We start from the raw sequence: 21,764 nt of genomic DNA on the forward strand, positions 1-21,764 counted from the left end.
GGAAGAGTTTAAATATTTTGCCGAAAGTCATACCGCTGCTGCTGCTGCTGCTGCTGCTGCTAAGTCGCTTCTGTCGTGTCCGACTCTGTGCGACCCCATAGACGGAAGCCCACCAGGCTCCCCCGTTCCCAGGATTCTCCAGGCAAGAACACTGGAGTGGGGTGCCATTTCCTTCTCCAATGCATGAAAGTGAAAAGTGAAAGGGAAGTCGCTCAGTCGTGTCTGATTCTTAGCGACCCCAGCGACCCCTGGAAAATCTCAGGATTTTCCAGGCAAGAGTACTGGAGTGGGGTGCCATTGCCTTCTCCGAGTCATACCGCTAGGAAATGGCATTTCTCCCAAAATTCAATCCTGGCCACACACACTCCTGCAACCATGTGTCCCTCATGTTTGCATCAGTGCTTTATAAAGACTTCTCTCCTGCACTGGGAGTGCTGTAGTTATGTTACACATCCACTGCCCCTGGAGGCTGCTTGCTCTGTATTTCTTACTCATGTTTGCATTTCCTGTATATAATAGGTTCTCAGGAAATGTTAGCTGAGATGCACACCTCCCAAACTACTGATGTATCAAGCCCCTAACCGCTCTCCCCTAACCACACCAGGCTCTCTCTTGCTCTTGTCTCAGCCTACAATGCCTTTGTGCTGCTGGTAGACTCCTATTTGTCCCAGAAAGCCACCCCTCACCTGTCTCCTTCTCTGTGAAGGAGACTGTCCAAACAGAACCCGCCGCTTCATCCTCTCCACTTCTCTGACGCCTGCAGACGCCTCAGCTACAGCCCATCCCTAGGCCATCAAGAGGCCAAATTTGTGCACACACCCATTGTCTGAAGGCTGTTCTCTCTGCATCCCCAGTGCCTAAGAGGCCCAGCAGGTGTGGGTCGAACTAAGGAGAGAGTACATCTGAGGACGGGAGCGTGAGGCATGTACACCCTTGTCAGTTTCCACAAAAGAGCAGAGGACTTTGTTGCCCCCAAAGCCCAAACTGCCCAAGAGACTGGTGTTAGATGGGTCCCTGGTTGATATGCTGGGTCAAGGAGACAGCTCTCCTCCTTTCCTTTCCATTTTCCCTCTCTACCCAGGCTGAGCCTGAGGGGTGCTTTCTATATCAGGCAGGGAGGGCCCTAGAGGACTGCTCAACTTCCTTCCTCCAAAGTCACATCTCTGGGGCGTGGAGTTACTGTCGTTGGAGGGAAGAGTTGTGACTCAGGCCACGGAGGGTGGGAGCCTTCAGGGCCTACTTTCCAGGGCCCTGAACTTGGGAGCCAAGGCCTGCCGTGCCTCAGTCTCTTCCCTGCCGCATCATCACAGATACATCAGGCTGGAAGGGGTTTCAGAGGCCAGGAGTCCAGAGAACCAAAGACCCAGGGGAATCAGGGAAGGATGTGCCCACTGGCACAAATGTCTGATGACCTTGAGCTCCTCCAGTCATAGCTCCTTCAGTCACCCATCCCTCATCACTTCCCTCCTGGACTGGTATAGTAGCTGGTCTCTCATTCACCAATACATCTTCCACTCGGCCAGCGGCATGAGCCACATTCAAAGCTAATTTTAATGCCCTTCCATCCATCAGCCATGGAAACAAGTCCTAATTCTTGCCTTGTATACTAGGCCCCAGGATCTCGACCTTTTCCACTTTAACTGCAGCCTTTGCCACCACCCCTTCAGCTCTACATCTAGAAGCCAAGCCTTCTGATGCTCCCTTCTTCCTGCATATACTGTTTCTCCGCCTGATGAACTCAGCCTTAAAACCCAACTCAAATGTCTCTCCCTGGTAAAGCCTTCCCTGAGATCTTGGAAAAGCTAGTGTATCAGGTAAGAATGCTCTCAGTTAGAAGCAACAGAAAACCCAAGCAAAGGAATGATTCTGACCCTGGGTTGCCATCAGAATCACCTCAAGAGGAACTTCCCTGGTGGTCCAATGGTTAAGACTCTGTGCTTCCAGTGCAGTGAATGCAGATTTGATCCCTGGTTGGGAAACTAAGGTTTTTTGTGCCATGAGGCATGGCCAAAAATATTTTTAAATGAAAAATATTTAAAAGTCACCTAAGGAACTTTAAAAAGTCCCCATCACTGTACACATGCCAGATCAATTTAATTAGAATCTTTGAGATGGACCCAGGCATCTGTAATTCTCAAAACCTCCCATGTTCTAATGTGCAGCTAAGTTAAGAAGCACTGAAGCAGGAGTTATCTTTCTCACATAATGAGTCCAGAAGTAGGCAGTTGCTGGTGTTGGCTGAGCGGCTTAGCCATATCCAGGCCAGGTCTCAGTGATATTCTTGACCTTTCCTTTCTGCTTTGCTGCCTCAAGGTCAAAATATGGCTGTAGTTGACTCTTCATGTCCAATGCCTGAAGAAAGCTGTAGAGGAAAGGGGAGAGTTCAATCCATCCTCTTTTTATGAGCAAATCAAAGATTGTCCTAGAAACCTCTCAGTCAACTTCAGCTTAGATGTCATTGGCCACAGTGAGCCACACCCAGCTGCCAAGATTGCTCCTCCCAAATCAGTGTGTGCTATAAACGGAGGAGCTTAGGAACGGATGCTGAAGGGTGGCAGAATACACCACCCCAAAATATGTCACATGGGCCTAAGGATTATTTTGAGCAGATGCAAGAAGGGCATTCTAATCTCTTTTCTTCCAGAAAAGAAAGTGAAAGTGTTCATCGCTCAGTAATGTCCAACCGTTTGCGACCCCATGGACTATAGCCCGCCAAGCTCCTCTGTCCATGGAATTCTCCAGGTGAGAATACTGGAGTAAGTTGCCATTCCCTTCTCCAGGGGATCTTTCCAACCCAGATAAGAGGCAAAACATTAATACTTTTATTCAGGGATCAAACCTGGGTCTCCTGCATTGCAGGCAGATTCTTTACCATCTGAGTCACCAGAGAAGCTCTTCTTCCAGAAAACAGGAGAGCAAACTCCCCACGTGAAAGATACCCTCCCTATAATCAGAAGAAAAGATTCTTCAATGGGGAGTCAAAGCCAAGAGAATTCTGTACAAACAGACTTTGTGAAAATAATTTCTATCTTCCTCTAGGCTCCCCATATATTTCAGTCACTTCTCCACAATTGCTTCTCTTGATTCAACCCAGAATAAAAGTATTAATGTTTTGCCACTCTTCTGGGTCTTCATTTCCTTGTGAAGGTTCACATGTCATTAATCTAAATTTGTTTTTAACTTTTTTTTAATTGAAGTATAGTTGGGGTTTTTCTTTTTGGCTGTGCTACGTGCTTTCCAAGATCTTAGTTCCCTGACCAGGGATCAAACCCAGGACCCCTGCAGTGGAAGTGTGGAGTCCTAACCTCTGGACTGCCAGGGAATTCCCACTGAAGTATAGTTGATTTATAATGTTTCAGTTGCACAGCAAAGTGAATCAGTTATACACACACACAAACACACACACACACCCATATATGTATGTATTTTTTTTCAGGTTCATTGCAATATATTGAATACAGCTCCCTATGCTCTACAGTAGGACCTTGTCATTTATCTTTTTTGTATATAGTGGTATGTATCTGTTAATCCCAAATTCCAAGTTTACCCCTCCTCATCCATAAAATTGTCTATGCTTTCTTCCTGTTAAGCTGCTTATGTCACTTCAATTCTCAGGCCCAGCTGAAAAGCCCTAATTGGGCAGGGGAAAACTGTTGCCTCCCCTAGAGCACCAGCAGATTCTGCCACGGTGACTTAACCTCTCTCTTGGCTTCACACATCATCTGGCAGACATCACGTTAAAGGCATTGTGCAGACGTGTGTCAACATGTCCGTGTCTCCCTCCAGACCGGCAGTTCTTAACTCAGACTGAACATTAGAAATACCTGGGGAGCATTTTGAAAAATACCAGTGCCTACACCCCATCCACAGAGATTTTAATTGGTCCAGGTACACCCAAGCATAACTAATTTTAGAAACTCCCCAGAGTGATTCTAATGGGCAGACTGGGTGAAACACTGGGCTAACCACTGCTATCTAAGACCTTCAAAACAGGGGCTGGGGACTTCCCTGGCAGTTCAGTGATTAAGACTTCACCTTCCAATGCAGGGAGGGAGTGAGTTTGCTCCCTGGTTCGGGGAGTAAAGATCCCACATGCCTCATAGCCAAAAACTAAAACATAAGAAAAAAATTAACTAGAAGCAATATTGTAACGAATTCAATAAAGACTTTAAAAATGGTCCACATCAAAAAAAAAAAAAAAAAGAAGAAGAAGAAACTTAAAAGAACAGGGGCTAAATCTTGAGCACAGCACTACTTACAACATGGGACTCACAGGATATCTTCACTGAATGAACAAATGAATAAATGAATAAACAGTGGAGAAGAACTTCTGCTTCAGCCTCGTTCACACTCAGACTGTACTGTGCGCCATTCTGAGCATTGTTCCTCCTTCCTCTCTGTTTTCTCATCTCTACTGAGCACCACATTCAATCACCCTCAGTGAATGATGTCATGAGCCAGCCAGACCCTCCTGGGTGCACAGACTTCCTGCTTCTCTGACAGCTGCCATGCCAGACACCCCAGTCCCACTCTTACCTGGCAGCCACCCAAGTTGAAGGAGATAACTCTCTCCATCCACATCCAGGATCCCCTCTTGTGCCTTAGCTAAAGCCCCCACCTGGTGTGACAAACAGCAGTGGGGTGGGGATGGGAGTAGGGTTCCACGTGCTTCCTCTTCCACACTCATCCCCAATCCCAAAGTGAACCCCCAAGTATTCAGTAGCAGAGTGTCTGGCCTAACGAACAGGCAACCCACAGACAAAATGTCCACTTCTGCCCAAGTGTAGAAAATGTGTCTTATTGGATTCAGTGGACAATCTGCAGTCTGAGAAATGACCCTGTTAATGTCACTGGAATGAGTCAGTGGTGAGCACACCCTCAGTGATAACATCATCCCATATCCTAGTCTCTGATTCTGACTTCCATTACCTGTCTGAAAATGCTCATTCAAGGTCACGCACAGGGCCAGGCTCAGGGACCTGCAACCTGTATAGGGCCCCATGCCTTCCATTCAGAAGGGCCCTGCACTTGGTTTTACAACCTACTGCTGTTGCCATCTTGAAATTCTCAATCTCTGAACAAAGGACCCCACGTCTTCATTTTGCACTGAAGCCTGCAGTTCTGTGTCCACTGCTGTTCAGCTGTAGTCTCTTAGAAAATCGGGCAAGGTTCTCCTTCCCAGAAAGGTCTCCACAGCATATGACCTCAGCTCTCTGTGACACCCACTCTTCTGTTCCCTTCCCTTTCATTAGGAGACGGTGGCGTGATGGGGCAGTGTGGCTGTAAATGATGGTCAGGATCAAGAGACCCTGGGGAAAAAGTCGTCCAAGCTCTCCCCAGCTCCTAGGCATGAGGGAGAGTTAAAGGTACCAACTTGGGAGCTCAAGGCCCCAGCAAACTAAGAGAACATGAGTCAGCTCCAATCCAGAACGGAAAACCAGTGAAAAAACTTCTAGATGACCACATGGAACTTCAGAAACCTTGAAGAACCCCCTCCTGCTCCTTAAGGGGCCATCTGCCAACAGTGCAGAGAACTAACACAGTGCCCCCTGCCTGGCAAGGAGGCTGGACACCCTTCAGGGAGCCAGAAGATGAGGTCCTCCCAAGAGAGACAAGTTTTCCAAGAAAAAGGGTGAAGGAAGCTTATTTACCATGGAAGAAGGTGTGCACAGTAGGAGAGGGGACGGGTTGCTGAAGGCAGTGGTGTGAAATGAGGCCCCCCTCCAGGCCTGCCAAGCAGGGATCCTCCTACTGAGCCAAGCTCTGGGCAGAAGGCAGAGGTTCTAGGAGGCAGAGTCTCAGCCCCAGCAGAGAGAGGAAGGATGGAGGCTGGCAATGTCAAGGCCTTGGAAAGGGAGCCTGAGGCAGGGAATGGAATTGGGGCCTGGTCTTCCCATGACAGGGCTCATCAGGGTCCAGGATCTACCCTCTCTGGGCATCGCCTGGCCAGACCAGGGCTCAGGTATCTGACACCTGGGGCCTGGAGTCACATGCCAGGAAACCCAACACTCCTGGGCCCCAGCCCCCAGCTTCCAGCAGCTACAGGAGCAGGGCTCCGGAGGAGGAAGTGGGTCTCCAGAGTCGGGAGGGCAGCACAGGAGAAGGCTCTCCCAGCAACAGGGTGAGAGGCTGGGAAGACGAGGGGGGAGAGGACAGGGAGGAAGAGTGGGGTGGAGAGGACAGAGCTGGGATGGGTCGAGGGGTGGACGCTCCAGGAAAGGGGGTGAACGGGCACAGAAGTTGGGGGCCTGAGTCACTCAGCCTGGCTATATACCATAAAGTCCTATTACTGATCCGTCCTCCTTGTCTCCTTCACACGAGTGCTCTCTGGTGCCTACCTGGCCTACCTGGCAGCCACCCAGGTCCTTTATTCCAGTGGAAGGAGAACAGTACATGAGCAGAAGCAGATGCTTAGGAGCCCCCAGACCCAGAATGACCAACAGAGCCTTGGGCAGAAAGACTTCCTAGATTAGCCCTCCAGAATCAAAGTGAACTTAGAAGAGTCTCAGGCCCAGGAGACTGTCTACCCCGAGGGCCCAGTAAGGAGTCTTAGACTCCAAGGAAGCAAAAGAGCCACCCAGCCACCCACCTCTCTCTGAGGGGGAGAAGGAAATGGCAACCCACTCCAGTATTCTTGCCTGGAGAATCCCATGGACAGAGGAGCCTGGCAGGCTGCAGTCCGCGGGGTCGCAAGAGTCGGACATGACTTAGTGGCTAAAGAGAGAGAGAGGCCGGAGGGAACTCCCAAAGGAGAGGCCCTAGCCCAAAGAGAATCCAGAGGCGGACTTCAGGAAGAGAACACTGGCCACAAGGAACAGAATTCTCTCAACTCACTCTTCCTTTCTGGAACTTTTCCTTCCCCAGATTCTACTCCAGTCCAGGACTATGCCAATCTGTGGCCATGTTCCCGCCAGCCAGTCACCTCCTGTCCCTGCTGCTGGTGATAGACGCAGGGGGGACCGTGCCCAGCCCCCAGGGGGTTCCCCAGGGCTGCTATGCAGCAGAGGAAGCTGGGGAGAGGACCTTCCGCTGCAGCCAGGCGGGTCTGAGCATCGTGCCCACCAGCATCCCCAACGACACCCGCAAGCTCTACCTGGATGCCAACCGGCTGGTGTCGGTGCCAGCTGGTGCCTTCCGGCACCTGCCTGTCCTGGAGGAGCTGGATCTGTCCCATAACATCCTTGCCCACCTCTCAGGGGCTGCTTTCCAGGGCCTGGCGGGCACACTGCGCCACCTCGACCTCTCTGCCAACCAGCTGGCCTCGGTGCCCGTGGAGGCTTTCATGGGGCTAAAGATCCAAGTGAACCTGTCTGCCAACCCATGGCGCTGTGACTGTGCCCTCCAGGAGGTGCTCCGTCGGGTGAGGCTGGCCCCAGGCACTGGGACGGGCATTGTGTGTGGCCCAGAAGCCCGACCGGACCTTGTGGGGCAGAAGTTCCTGCCACTGGTCGGGGAGGAAGAGTTGTGTGGGACAGGGCGGGGCGGGGCCCGGCGCAGCACTGACGTGGCCCTGCTGGTCACCATGGGGGGCTGGCTGGTTCTGGTGGTGGCTTATCTGGCCCACTACGTGTGGCAGAACCGGGACGAGACCCGACGTCCCCTCAAGCAGGCCCAAGTGCTGCCTGTGCGCTCTGAGGATTCCTCCACCCTCAGCACAATGGTCTGACGACCAGGGACACTTCTCTGGGCCCACTCCCGGCTCCCCTCTCCATACCAGCTCCTCTCCTCTGACCCCCTCTGCCTCCCCTGCAGCCCCTTCCCATCCCCCAATTCCACCCCCTTCCTCCTCTGTCTCTCTGAAACACCTGATATCTCTCAGTCCACCAACACCATCTTCAGCGCCTGGGGGTTTGAGCGCCTACTTTTGGTACCTCTCTCATAAGGAGAGTGAGGGAGAGAGACTGTGTAACCTTTATTGTTATAGATTCACTGCATGGGAAAATATTTTCCAGAATTATGAATTAATTAACAGTCTAGGATTCTTTTTTTCATACTCATGAACTATCTAATGAAGGACTGCAATGCATTTTGCATAGCACTCATTTCTTTAAAATTGCTACTTTCTAAAATTCTCCTGTTTTCACATTTTGTTGGGGAACCCAACAACTCTTACTGAGAAAACCAACTCAGTAGAGTTTCACCCAAGACATAGGAATAGTTGGACATTCCTGAATTTTTCCATATTGCTTTTTCCCTTGCTATATTTATACTTGATTTTGAAGGGCTGCTTATGCTGTGTCACTGCAAGCAATCAGTACCCAGTCATTGTGTAACACATAATGATACTTATTGTACAACAAAGCCTGAGTTTCTACCAACTGTAAACCCCTAGCGTTAGGTGTCTCCCTGCTAATCCATTCACCTATACCATGGCCTTTTCTCTTCACACTCAGCAGGTTCATAAGTTTATCTGCTTTTAGTGATTTCACTTTCTTGCAATATGAAATGATGAAGGTTAATAAAAGAAGAGATTACAGTTTTTAAAAAATAAATAATAAAGAACAGGAAAGCAAAGCTAAAAGAAACAGCAGCTCTAATTTATTTCTCTATGAGAGTCTCAGGTCTCCTTAAATGTTTTCCTGTTTTGGCTGTTCAAATCCAGCCTAAGCTAAAATGAAGAGGTATGGTAGATGCTGGTATTACATATATGCACAGTTCCCAAAGACCCCAGTAGGGTAAAGACCAAAAGGAAGCAAAACTAAAAGAAGATAAAACAGGAGAGCTGGGTTCGATCCCCGGTTTGGTAATATCCCCTGGAGAAGGGAGTGGCAAACCACTCCAGTATTCTTGCCTGGAGAATCCCACGGACAGAGGAGAGCCATGGGGTTGCAAAGAGTCGGACACGACTGAGCAACTTTCACTCACTCACTCACTGCTGCTAAAGAATCTGCCTGAAATGCAGAAAACCCCAGTTCAATTCCTGGGTCGGGAAGATCCCCTGGAGAAGGGACAGGCTACCCACTTCAGTATTCTGGCCTGGAAAATTCTGTGGACTGTACAGTCCATGGGGTCACAAAGAGTCGGACACGACTGACCGACTTTCGCTTTCACTGGGCCTGGACTGTGCTAGTCGGAGACCCAGAGCTTCCGAGTCCACAGAGATGGGGGAGTGACGAAGCAGAGAACGGTGGCAAATGGCCACGTGTGCCACCTCGGAGGCAGGAGCAGGCAGCTGTGGAGAGTGGCGGAGGTGATCTCAAAGCCGGCACTGAATGGACGTTTGAACTCACTCTTCAAGAATGAGGAGGGCTTTGGCAGAAAGGGGACGGTCCCAAGGCAAAGAAGATGCAAAACAACTTGGAATGTCTGGGCAGCGGCAAGACTTACCTGGGGGCTGGAGAAGAGGTTATATAGGAAGGCGAGGAGACAGAGGGACCCAGCTGGCGGTGAGGCCAGAAGGGGCCCTGCAGGCTCCTCCTCTCCTTCTCCCTCTGCCTCTGCTGAAAAGCTGCACCCACCTCTCTCTCTTTCTCTCTCTCTCTCTCTCAGACCCAGGCTTCTCTCCCTCTACCCTCTACTGTGGATCCCCTGGCTTAGGGTCCTCTGCTTCCTGTTTCGGAGATTCCCTAGCTCTATGCTCTCTCCTTTATACACAGAAGGGCTTCCTGAACCCTTTCCCTTGGGAGAAAAGCAGTTTCTGCTCCACCTGAACTGGGGATGGATCACTAGAGAGCTAGAGGGATGGGGGAGGTTTCCCATCCCCACCCCAGAACATCACTGGACAATTCAATAAAGTCCCTTTATTAATGTCGCTCGTCTCTTTCTTATTTCACTGAACATGTGTGGTCCTGCACTGAGGAGTGGGAGGCTGTTGAGACCTTCACCTCCACTCCGAGAACTCCTTTGATGAGGGCGCTCCCACTGAGCTGGTGCCAGCTCCTCTCTCCTCTCCTACCTCCCAGCTCCTGACACCAGAGTCTATCTGCCACGGATGCCAGGGCCTATGCATTAATGATGATGGAATGGAAGGAGAGGGGATGGGAGGGGACAGGAAGGGAAGACAGGGAGGAAAGAAGGGCAAAGCCCAGACTAAGGGAGCACGGGAAGAGGGAGTCCGTATTCTCTTAGCAATTTGTCTCTTCTCTCAGCAGGAGTCCGGGTAGGGGTTAGGGAGAAACTAGACGTCCCCACAGTTAATCAAAGAATGCCTGGACAGAGTGTGAAGGGAGAAACGAAGCTGGTTGAAAGAGAGGGCCGTATGAGACATCCCCATCACAAAATAGGCTTTTCACGGGACCCAAAGGTGCCAACACACCCTGTCCCTTGTCCTTATGAGGATGATTCACCCATGTGGCCTCCGTGGAGGAAACAGTCACTTTGGGAAAGCTCCTGGGAGCCCCAATAAAAACTGAAGATAAGAAACGCTGAACCAGGGTTCCACCTAACTTATGGCAGAGCCTGGGGCAGAGTAGGAGGCCACTCAACGAACAGCAAAGAGGAAGCCATCACCTCCCTTTGTCCCTCTGACCCATCCTGACTTCCCTGTCTCCTTTCCAGTCCTGCCCGATCCTTTCTCGATCCCTGAGGCTCCCCCTACCACTCCAAGGTTGAGCTTCCTCACCTCACCCAGGAAACCTACACTCACGTCACAAGAACTTGGGACAGGCCCCCATCTTCTTTTCTCAGGAGACATGGGCCTCCATCTCCACTTCCAGAGATGCTCGGGGATGGGGGAAAGAACTTGAATGTGGGGAGTTTCACGCTGTGGCTTTGACCATCCACCCCAGCCACATCCTGGCCTGGGCCTTAGGATCCTGCCCCATCTCTATCAAACCCTCTGTCAGTCCCTCCCTACCACTCTCAGCATCTGCCCCCTCTCTGCTCACCCATCCCCTTCCGGAATCAGCTAGGACTCATCTCACTGGGTTCTGGGAAATACAGTGTGGAGACCTGTGGGAGTGGGAGTGTAGGAGATGGGTGGGGCCCCGGGTCCCTGTCATTGGTGCCTATTTCTGGAGGTTCATTCAAATCCCTGTTGTCCTGAGCAGCAGAGACAGCATCTTTAAGGTCTTCAGAGAGTGTTTTCCCCTACCCTGACCCCTAACTCCAGCTCCCAGAGATAAGGTCAGGATGGGAAAGGATCCAAGGAGGGAAGCCCAGATCAGGAGGGTCCTGGAGCTCTGGGTAGTAAACATCCCACCAGTTATCGCCGTGGCTCCCCTCTAGATCAAATTCCTTTCCCTCTCTGGAACTAGGACAGGAGGGAAAGGAGAGGGAGGACCAGTGGGGCAGAAGACAGGGGGCAGGCTGGGGAGGTGGCAGGGATGGGGAGGTGGGGGGCTGCTGTGGCTCTCCTCCGCAGAGAGCGGCCCTGTCACCCAGGGCAGTTAGGGTCTCTGAGGCAGAACTTGGTGCAAGGGGAACATCAAATGCTGTAACTTTGGACTTCCCTGGTTGTCCAGTGGCTGAGCCTACAAGCTCCTAATGCAGGGGCCCCGGGTTCGATCCCTGGTTGAGGAACTAGATCCTGCATGCCACAACTAAGAGATTTCTCATGCTGCAACGAACTAAGACCCAGTGCAGCCAAAAAAGAATCTGCCTGCCATTGCAGGGGACACAGGTTTGATCCCTGGTCTGGGAAGATTCCACGTCCTGTGGGGCAACTAAACCCACGTACCACAGCCACTGAGCCCACGTCCTAGAGCCGGTGGTCCACAACTAGAGAAATCACTGCAACGAGAAGCCTGCACACGGCAACTGAAGAAAGCCCACACACAGCAGTGAAGACCCAGTGAAACCAAAAACTAATAAATAAATGAATAACTTTTTAAAACACTGTAGCTTTGACTCAACCCATGACAAGAGACTGAACAAAGTGAGGCACCCACAGACTGAGAAACACCTGCTGGGACAACAGTCACTGAATCCCTAAGTCCTTCCCTCAGCACCTTGGCCTCTGGGTATCCTCTGAGCAGGCAGGAAGTGGTGGTACACCTGGTTTCACCTCCATCCTTACCTCTCCCAGGGACCAGAGGTCATAGAGCCAGAGTTCCAAAATGCCACCTGGGCCCTGGCATGGCAGCCGGATGGCCTCATTTTTGTTCCCTGCTTCTGGCCCTTCTTCCTGGTACAGAGGTAAGGGAGACATGCTCTGTTGAAACCAACCTCTCCTCCAAGGGGTCCTGGAGCTAGGAATAAAACTGCCAGGTACTGAGAGCGCCTAGCCACATGCCTAGTCCAGCTTTGATGCGAGAACCCAGGAAGGCAGGTCCTGGCTTGTCATCCACAAGCAGGAGCATCCTGGAGCCTGCAGGCGGTGGGTGGGGGTGGGAGCACAGGAGAGTCCCTCACTCAGCCTTTCCATCACCAGCTTCTTCCTGCCTACGGAGCAAAACCTGGAGCAGCAGAGAAAGCAGACGCTACCCTCAGGGAGTCCCCATCTGAGGAGGAAAGCTATGACCCTAACTCTCAGGGAACCCCTAGGCTAATGGAAGAAATAGGGTCTTTTCTCTTTGCAGAGCTTTGATGCTGGTGAGGCCAAGACATCCCCCAGACAAAGCCCATACAACGCCTGGTTAGCTACCAAAGGAAGTGGAGAGAGAACAAACTGAGTTCATGGGAACTGAGGGAGACAGTTAAGAAGCAGCAGGTGGGGCACAGCCCCACCCTTCCTGTCCTGGCCTCCCGTGCAGACCTACCAAGTGCAACCCTGAATGAGCAGCTGCTGCTGCTGCTAAGTCGCTCAGTCGTGCCCAACTCTTTGCAGCCCTATGGACCGTAGCCTGCCAAGTTCCTCTGTCCATGGGACTCTCCAGGCAAAAATACCGGAGTGGGTTGCCACGCCCTCCTCCAGAGGATCTTCCCTAACCAGGGATTAAACCTGCATTTCTTATGTCTCCTGCTTTGGCAAAAGTGTTTTTTTACCACTAGCGCCACTTGAAAAGCCAAGTGATGAGAGGGTGTCAGTATCAAAACCAGAAAGGAGAACCAGGCACCTTCTTCCAAGTCCCTCCCCCATTAGACTAAGGGGAGTTCCAACTTAGAAACGGTTTCCCCTCATCTCTCTGAGGCTCCGTTATCAGCAACCTCAGCGTCCTGTGAGGAATGATTTCCCAAACCAGGAAGGCAGAAAACCAAGCAGACAGTGCAAGGTGTCTGAGCTGCCACAGACAATGCCACAAGTCCACTTGCTCATTTCATAAACATTTATTGATGCAGGTACAAAGAGAAGGAAGTCATGGTGCCCACCCTTGGGGACCTGACTATGTATCAGTGATGACAATTAGCGTATCAGTTAGTGATGACAAGGGGGCTTCCCTTGTGGCTCAGCTGGTAAAGAATCCACCTGCAATGTGGGATTCAATCCCTGGATTGGGCAGATCACCTTTAGAACAGAAAGGCTACCCACTCCAGTATTCTAGCCTGGAGAATTCCATGGACTGTATGGTCCATGGGGTCACAAAGAGTCGGATATGACTGAGCGACTTTCCCTTCCCTTAGTGATGACAGAGGCGTGCCCAGGGGTCATGTGAGCCCAGAAGGGACATCTAAAGCAAATACTCACCCTGGCTCAGGCACTTTGTTCACAGGAGCACTCAGAGAGAACCCATTTATTTTGCCTATTTTTGAAAATCTTTTTTTACATAGAGTTCTAGTAATACTGCAACTATGGCTTCCTGCATACAATAGGTTCCTGCATACAAACATTCCTATCTGAAACAGGAAAAGAGTTCATCACAGATAAAACAACAGCAGGGAAAATCAACAGCCTGACAGCAGGGAGAGACATTACTGAAGTATTATTTTTAATTAATTTCTTTTTGGCTGCACTGGGTCTTTGATGCTTGCCTGCTGCTACTGCTAAGTCGCATCAGTCGTGTCCCACTCTGTGTGACCCCAGAGACGGCAGCCCACCAGGCTCCTCCGTCCCTGGGATTCTCCAGGCAAGAATACTGGAGTGGGTTGCCATTTCCTTCTCCAATGCATGAAAGTGAAAAGTGAAAGTGAAGTCGCTCAGTCATGCCTTCTCCAGCTGCTTGCCTGGGCTCTGTCTATAATAAATAACACAGAGTGACTATTGGAAAATGCTCATTCTACCAGCGCTGTATCCTCATACCGTCCTCCCACAGGACCAAGATCTGCCCTGGGGCTGTGCAGAGAGCCCAGTCACTCCTTGAATAGCTCTTCGCGTGAGTGAAGATGCCTCTCCAGCACCTGAGTCAGAACATCATGATTCTTCTCTGCCCCTGTTTAATGTCCCATGGTCAACATCACACCGATGCGCCTGCTTCAGTTCCCTCGAATCCAGTTTATCTCTTGCTGATCTCAATACTCTCTTCCGCACTTATGACGATCACTATCTTCCTCTTTTAGAATGTTAAAAACAACAACTCAAGTCCCCACACTAAAACTAACGTCGGAGGTCAGCCCTCAATTTTCATTCATTTTATTCATTCATTTTAGGGGTTAAGGACCCCTATCATGTAAAGTCAAGCCATCAGGAAAGGTTCTCTCAAAGAATGTGTGGGGGAAATCACAGGGGCATGGTGTCTGTCTTGGAGAACCAAGAAAAGACTCCAAGATCAACAAAGCTGCAGTTGTAGGGCTCCCAGTGAATATCCCTGTCACAGGCAGCAACAAATGTCAAAATTCCCTCGACACCCAAAACCTCAGCATTGAGAATGATCTGGAAAACCTAAGAAGGAATGAGTTTGCACAGTGAGATGGGGAGGCAGGTTGAGATAAGAGGCCAGCCAAAGAGCTTGGCACTATGGGGCATGCCCTCGCCCCAAGCAGTGCAGGCTATTAGAGAGGGCAGAGATCTTCATTTCATTAATACTTCTGCCCCGATAGAAGGGAAACTTTCTCGAATGCATCATCTGCTCCCTATCCCTGAGAGTGAATGCTCCAAAATTTGACCTTTTTTGCAAGTAACTCAAAGTCAGGGAGATTGGTATTACACATTTTTGCCATTTTTAGGTGGGAAGAAGCTTTTGTCCACACAAGGCCATTTAGAAGACACTACATGTAAACTGGGCTTCCCTGGTGGCTCAGCTGGTAAAGAATCTGCCTGCAGTAAAGGAGACTCCAGTTCGATCCCTGGGTTGGGAAGATCCCCTGGAGAAGGGAAAGGCTACCCACTCCAATATTCTGGCCTACAGAATTCCATGGACTGTCTAGTCCATGGGGTCGCAAAGAGTTGGACATGACTGAATGACTTTCACTTTCATTTTCTTTCTTCACATATAAACTGGTGCAGTCACTATGGAGAGCAGTACAGAGGTCCCTCAGAAAACTAAAAATAGAGTTGCAATATGATCCTGCAATCCCATTCCTGGGCATATATCTGAAAAAAAATGTAATTTGCACCCCAATGCTTATTGCAGCTCTATTTACAATAGACAAGACATAGAAACTTCAACATCCATCGACAGAAGAACGGATAAAGATGTGGTACATAGATGCAATGGGATACTACTCGGCCATAAAAAAGAACTGAATGAAATGATGCCATTTGCAGAAATATCGGTGGACCTAGAGATTATCATACTAAATAAAATCAGAAAGAAAAATGAATACCATATGATATCACTTATGCATGGAATCTAAAATATGACACAAACGAACCTATCTATGAAACAAAAACAGACGCAGAGACATAGAGATCAGACCTGTGGTTGCCAAGGAAGAGGAGGGTAGGGGAGAGATGGATTGGGAATCTGGGATTAGCAGAAGCAAACTATTATATATAAAACAGATAAATAGCAAGGTCCTACTGTATAGTACAAGAACTATATTCAACATCCTGTAATAAATCATACTGGAAAAGGATATGAAAAAGAATGTATATATATGCCTACACATATATAGTGTTTGTATATATTGTATATATATATGAATCATTGATGTACACCAGAAGCTAACATAACATTGTAAATCAACTATACTTCAATAAATTTTTTTTTTTTTTTAGGAAAAAAGATGACACTACAGGGCCCTACTGCATTGCTTTTTGAGTTCTTAAAAATACTTTTAGTAGGACTTCCTTATCGGTCCAGTGGTTAAGAATTCACCTGCCAATGCAAGGGACATGGGTTCCAACCCTGATCTGGGAAGGTTCCTCAGGCCACAGAGCAACTAGCCCATGTGCCACAACTACTGAGCCTGCATGCTCTGACTACTGAAGCCTGCGTCCTCTAGAGCCCGTGCTCTGCAACAAGAGAAGCCACCACAACGAGAAGCCCGTGCACCACAACTATCAATAAGAAAAAACCCAGAAAAGGGTGGTGCGTTGTCCAAGGTCACACAGAGAGTGAGGTGTCCTGGTTCTTCCAGGACTAGAATCCACACACGGGGCCCCTGTCCCTCTATGATAAACACACTCCCTTCCAAGGGAATGGGTTGAGGGAAGGGTGGACCCAGGGGTGCCACTGAGAGAGCTGGACGTGGACAGGAAGAGAGCTCCACCCGCTCAGAGCCAGCTCCACCCCACCCAGCGCACGAAGCTGAAGAAGCTTCAGGAGCATGGGGAGAACCTGTCTGTACATGGTGACCGAGGCTGTGAGATGCTGAAGGGAGCCAGACAGGAGGGCTAGCTCCATCCGCCTCCTCACTGCTGCTGGGCATCTTTCATAATACCACATCTTTTATAATATGTATTTATTTGGCTGCACTGGATCTTAGTTGAGGCACATCGACTCCAGAGCACAGGGCTCAGTAGTTGAGCGCTTGGGCTTTGTTGCTCTGTGGCAGGTAGGATCTTAGTTCCCCAACCAAGGATGGAACCAGAGTCACCTTCATTTCAAGGCAGATTCTTAACCACTGGGCCACCAGGAAGTTTCCCCTGCTCTTTTCTTCTCTTTTCTAAGGACTTTTCCATCTATTATCTCACAGGAATCCTGTGAGGTGAGGCTACATTGCTGCTGCAGTCCCCATTTCATGTGTTTAAGAAACTACCTGGGAAAAATCCAGTGGGTCACCACCTTCTCGGTGAGGAATCTGTGAGCAAAACCCAGGCTTTGAGACACCAACCGGTACTTTCCCCTCACAGCTCCACCTCCTGCCAGAGTTCTCACCCCATCTGCCAGGTTCCCCTGTCTTCATTTCTCTCCCATGTTCCCCCCTGCGCCACCTGCCCCTTAATGGCCTGTCTCTCCCCAGGGCTCTCTCAGTCCCATCACCACCATCAGCCTGCCCCAAGCAGTAGTCATTAGGGGGAAGGGGGTGGGGAGTGTGCCAGGTGGAACCTGGGTGAACACGGAGGAGAGGAGGGGAGGCAGTTCCCTCAGGGCTGGTCCCCCAGCCTCATGGCTGAAATCTGGGCAGTGGAGGTCTTCCATTCCTCTTTAAATTCTGCTCCCCAAACTAACTGATGACCCTAGACCCCCTTCTTAGCCCCTTCCAACCCTTTCTGCGCAGCTCCCTAAAGCATACACCTCACACCACTCCTTCCCTCTCCGAGACCACACTATGTGGGTATATGCAGTGAGGAGACCGGGCCAGAGAAGGCAAGATGGAGGCAGGGAGTCAGTGCCCCATTTCTGACCCCCACAGACATGTTCCTATTCAAGGACCAGAACCTGATGTTGTTCCCCTCTGAAGGTGAGAGAAACTGAAGGACTCTTCTTCCCTCCCACCGCATAATATGGTCGAGGCTGGGAAAAGGTGGACAAGGTCTTAGAAGGCGAGAGGGACACAAAGACCCCCCTTTTCCCGAAAGGAAAGAAATTGCTCAAGTGAGGACCTCATTCCCAGAGTCCCTTGGGGTGATGGTGGCTGGGATGCAGAGGGGTCGCGCAGACTTTGACAGGATGTAGTGATGTCAGGAATCCCAGCCACGGGTTTCTTGGGCCTTTAAGTGCATCCTCTTCCTGTGCCCAGACTCCACCATCACTCTGCCAGGCAGGATGAGGCTGGGTTGCACCTCGGGGCAGGAGGACGCCTCTACCCTTAGGGCTCTCAGTCCTGCTTCTGTTGCAGTTGCCTGTAATGTTCCTTTCCCCTCGGCAGAATCCTCAACGCCCATCGAAAAATACTGTAAGGAGCTGAGCTCCTCCGTCACCCCACAACAGGCCCTGATGTGATCCTCTTTCCCTGGGGAGGGCTTCTTGAGGGAGGACCAGAACACCAAAGCCCGCACTCAAGTGCCTGTGAGTGGCAGGCCTTTCGGGTGATGTTGCTACTGCTGCTGCTGCTAAGTCGCTTCAGTCGTGTCCGACTCTGTGAGACCCCATAGACGGCAGCCCACCAGGCTCCGCCGTCCCTGGATGAAGTTACATGGAAGTTAACACAGGGTAGGGTTCTGGTCACTGCTGTCCTGTACTCAAAGCTCTGTCTGGGCCTCAGCCGTTCCCTGGAGGGCCCACGGGGTTTCGGGAGCTACAGGCTAAGGTGGACTAGTGGCTGCTGGCGCAGCGGCCGGGCCTCGCGGGGGCGGGGCCGGGCCTCGCGGGGGCGGGGCCGGGCCTCGCGGGGGCGGGGCCGGGCCTCGCGGGGGCGGGGGGGGCGGGGGCGGGGCCGGGCCTCGCGGGGGCGGGGGCGGGGGCCGGGGTCGAGACGGAGTGGGCAGGATTGCGGGAGGCTTGGGGTGGGGCGACACAGGAGCTCCGGAGCACGCTGCAGTGGTGACTGCAGGACCGCGGGGCTTAAAACGGCTGGGGGCCAGGTTGGTCTCTGAGCGCGGAGTTGGGGTGCTGGTGATGGCTAGACCTTAGGCGCTGAGGGCGGGCCCAGGTGGTGGGGCGGGACAACGGAATGAGGGCGGGGCTTAACGCAGCTTGGGGCAGTTGTGGGCGGCCTGGGTTGGGGCTAGGGACAGCAGGGGCCAGACGCAGGTCGGATTGGGCGGGACTGGCCTCCTCCGAGAGATCTCGGCAAGCACATCCAATTCAAGGGAGGCTTCTTTATGCTAAGGTGGAGATTCGACTCCTGCCCCGAGGGAACCCTCCCTCTCAGTGGGGAGACCTGTTTCTCCCTCACAGAACTCCGTCTCTCGTAACTACGGGAATATCTAGCTGACTAGTTCTCACCTCTCTGCCATATGGGTGAGGGGGGCTTGGATCTTAACAAGCCAGAAGTTCTAGGAGTCCGAGGGGCAGGCCCGGGGACCCAGTCCTCAAATGACTGTAGGAGACTTCTGGCAAACTCAGCCCCATACTGGCTGAATACATCCTCTCCCTGTGGAGGCTCTGGGCGGTAAGGGTCAGGAGTGGGAGTAGGGTGAGTTAGTGATGTGGTTGACGGCCCTGCTGGACTCGGCCCAGTGGTTCCAAGAAGGAGAACCTGAAAAATAATTTATGAGTCCCAGTGCAAAACGAGAAATATGTTAAAATTTTATTGGGTTATTATTTAAGATGACAACTGTTGTCCTTTTAGTCACTAAGTCGTATCCAACTCTTTAGGACCCCATGGACTGTAGCCCAGCAGGCTCTTCTGACAATGGGACTTCCCAGGCAAGAATACTGGAATGAGTTGCCATTTCCTTCTCCAGAGGATCTTCCCAGCCCAGGGGTCAAAGCCATTGGCAGGCAGATTCTTTACCGCAGAGCCAACAGGGAAGCCCTAACTTAACAACAGCAGTGTTAAACTAAGCAGGGGACCCATGCACAGCTTGCATGCCCGTCCAGCCAGCTGTGGTACCAAGCAACAAAGCAGAATGACTCAGGGTCCAAGTTCCAGTTGTCCCCTCCAAAGAAAAATAAGAGGTGCAAGTCTTCCTACCCCACCCCCTACTCCCACTCATTTTTCCCAATGGAGAGGGGAACATATCCTTTTAAGAATCTTCTCTTATCCTCTCCTGGAGGGGAGTGAATCTGCGGCACCCCCAACAAACACACACGCATGCAAGCCCCAACTCCCAGAGCTGCCTTACAATCCCCTGCCCACCAGAGAGGGAGAGAGCATGGCCCTGTCCCTCATGCCATCACCTCTCCTGTACCCTCTGCAGAGCTGAGCCAGGAGCAGCAGCAGCTGCTGGCCATGTCCATGGAGAAAGTCTTCCTTCTTCAACAGGCAGAGTTGGTGAGGATCTGAGGATTGCACAGTGGATGTCAGGGATGACAACAAAGGTAAACTTGAATACTAGAAAGGATGTGGGAGCGCACCCAATTCCACCCCCTCTCTCATGATGAGCACTCTGGACCAGAGAGCAGAGGGTACTTCTCCCGGGCCACACAGCAGGCCCTTGGCAGAGCTCTCTACAGATCTCCCATCTCCAGATTCTTAACGCATGCCCATTTCTTCTGTGATATGGCACAATTGGGTAGAAGGGGTCAAGGAAGGGGCAGGGACTGAAATTTAAAATTTTACTGCAGACCGTCTCTGAAGTTGGTAGGTCCCCAAATGCAAAGCACCTTGTGATGTTTATTCTCTACCATGCAGGTGGTGACCATCCTGGAACAAATTCTTCTGGTGGGAGGCCGTGCTCTTCTGTCTTCACTTCAAGCTGCCCAGGGGCTTTTAGGGTGAGGAGCTGAAAGTCACCCAGCCCTGGTTAACTCTGCAACCTTGACATACAAAGGGATGGACCCCTCTCTACCCAGGAGCCCGGGCCTCGTCACCACTCTGTGTCCTCCGTGCCATCCTTGCTATCTTTCAGGTGTGGCCAACAACACCTGGCTTTTCCCAGTTGGAACAGGGGAAAGCAGAGTAGCGCTTGGCACAGACTGAGGAAGCTGGAGAAATGGAGAGGAGCTTCGCCTCCAAGTTTTCCTGGAAGCAGAGTTTCAAAGGCTCCACCTTGGACTCAGTCTCTTTAACCAGGCTCTGGAGACTCTGTCCCATCTGGAGAGCCTAGGAATCACAACTGAGGAGGAAAGCTTCTCTTTCATCAGCCAGGGAATGGATGGAGTTCCAGCCCTTGATGGAGCTGCATCTTTAGCCTGACAGTTAGGGAACCTGGCAGCAGAGGGCTGGGGGCAGCGAGGGCTGGCACCTTAAAGTTGGACACTGAGTTTGATGCGTTTCTTCAGTTCTTCAGCGTAACTCTGATTTGAGTAAGTATCACAGGCCATTGACCAGTGTCTGCTCAGCCAGAATTTGGGAGATGTTTTGGGCTCCAAAGCCAATTTGGGAATTTGGGAAGAAAACTTAAAGGTTTTTAAGGGGTAAGAAAAGAGTCTGGGGTTTTATTTCATTCATCTCACAATCTGAAATCTGCACCCCAAAACTTCCAACCTCCCAGGAGAAATATAAAACACGATGCCTTAGGGGCTCATTCTTTCTGCTCCTCCATCACTCTGGCCTGTCTTCATCCCTAGCTAGTCCACCTCCTTTTACTCAGCAAAGGTCTAGAAGCATGTCTGGACAGGGGGTCACTTCCCCTAAATGCTCCAACCTTCCCAAATCCTCCTCCTTTTGCCTTCAATCTGGAGAAGAGGGTAGCAGAGGATAAGATGGTTAGATAGCATCACAGACTTAATGGATATGAATTTGAGCAGACTCTGGGAATAATGGAGGACAGAGGATCCTGGCAAGCTACACAGTCCATGGGATCTGGCCTACATACGTGTGCTAAGTGGCTTCAGTCATGTCCAACTCTTTGCAATGCTATGGACTGTAGCCTACCAGGCTCCTCTGTCCATGGGATTCTCCACACAAGAATACTGGAGTGGGTTGCCATTTCCTCCTCCTGGGGATCTTCCCAGGAATTGAACCTGTGTCTCATATCTCCTGCATTGGCAGATGTGTTCTTTACCACTAGCGCCACCTGGGAAGTCACCTGGTCTATCTACACACACACATTGCATAAATAAAGTGGATAAGGAAGTAATGCCCTGTCCCAATGTCTGTATCTGTCTGCAGGGTTTGCAGTGCACTCTGTGGCT

General features: G+C 51.0%; 1 protein-coding gene and 1 long non-coding RNA gene across 2 annotated transcripts; both read left to right on the forward strand.

Annotated features, from left to right (window-relative positions):
• Window positions 5,179-7,666, forward strand: LRRC3C (leucine rich repeat containing 3C). Its single transcript, XM_018064059.1, has 3 exons — window positions 5,179-5,215; window positions 5,702-5,705; window positions 6,865-7,666. Exons 1-3 carry the CDS (start codon window positions 5,200-5,202, stop codon window positions 7,664-7,666), a joined length of 822 nt encoding a protein of 273 aa, XP_017919548.1. The 5' UTR covers window positions 5,179-5,199.
• LOC108638224 lies at window positions 18,523-21,365 on the forward strand. Its single transcript, XR_001919653.1, has 3 exons — window positions 18,523-18,604; window positions 19,886-20,006; window positions 20,320-21,365. It is a non-coding gene; the product is annotated as an uncharacterized LOC108638224 (long non-coding RNA).

The sequence above is a fragment of the Capra hircus genome, chromosome 19 (assembly GCF_001704415.2).
Source record: "Capra hircus breed San Clemente chromosome 19, ASM170441v1, whole genome shotgun sequence".
Taxonomy (NCBI): Eukaryota; Metazoa; Chordata; class Mammalia; order Artiodactyla; family Bovidae; genus Capra; species Capra hircus.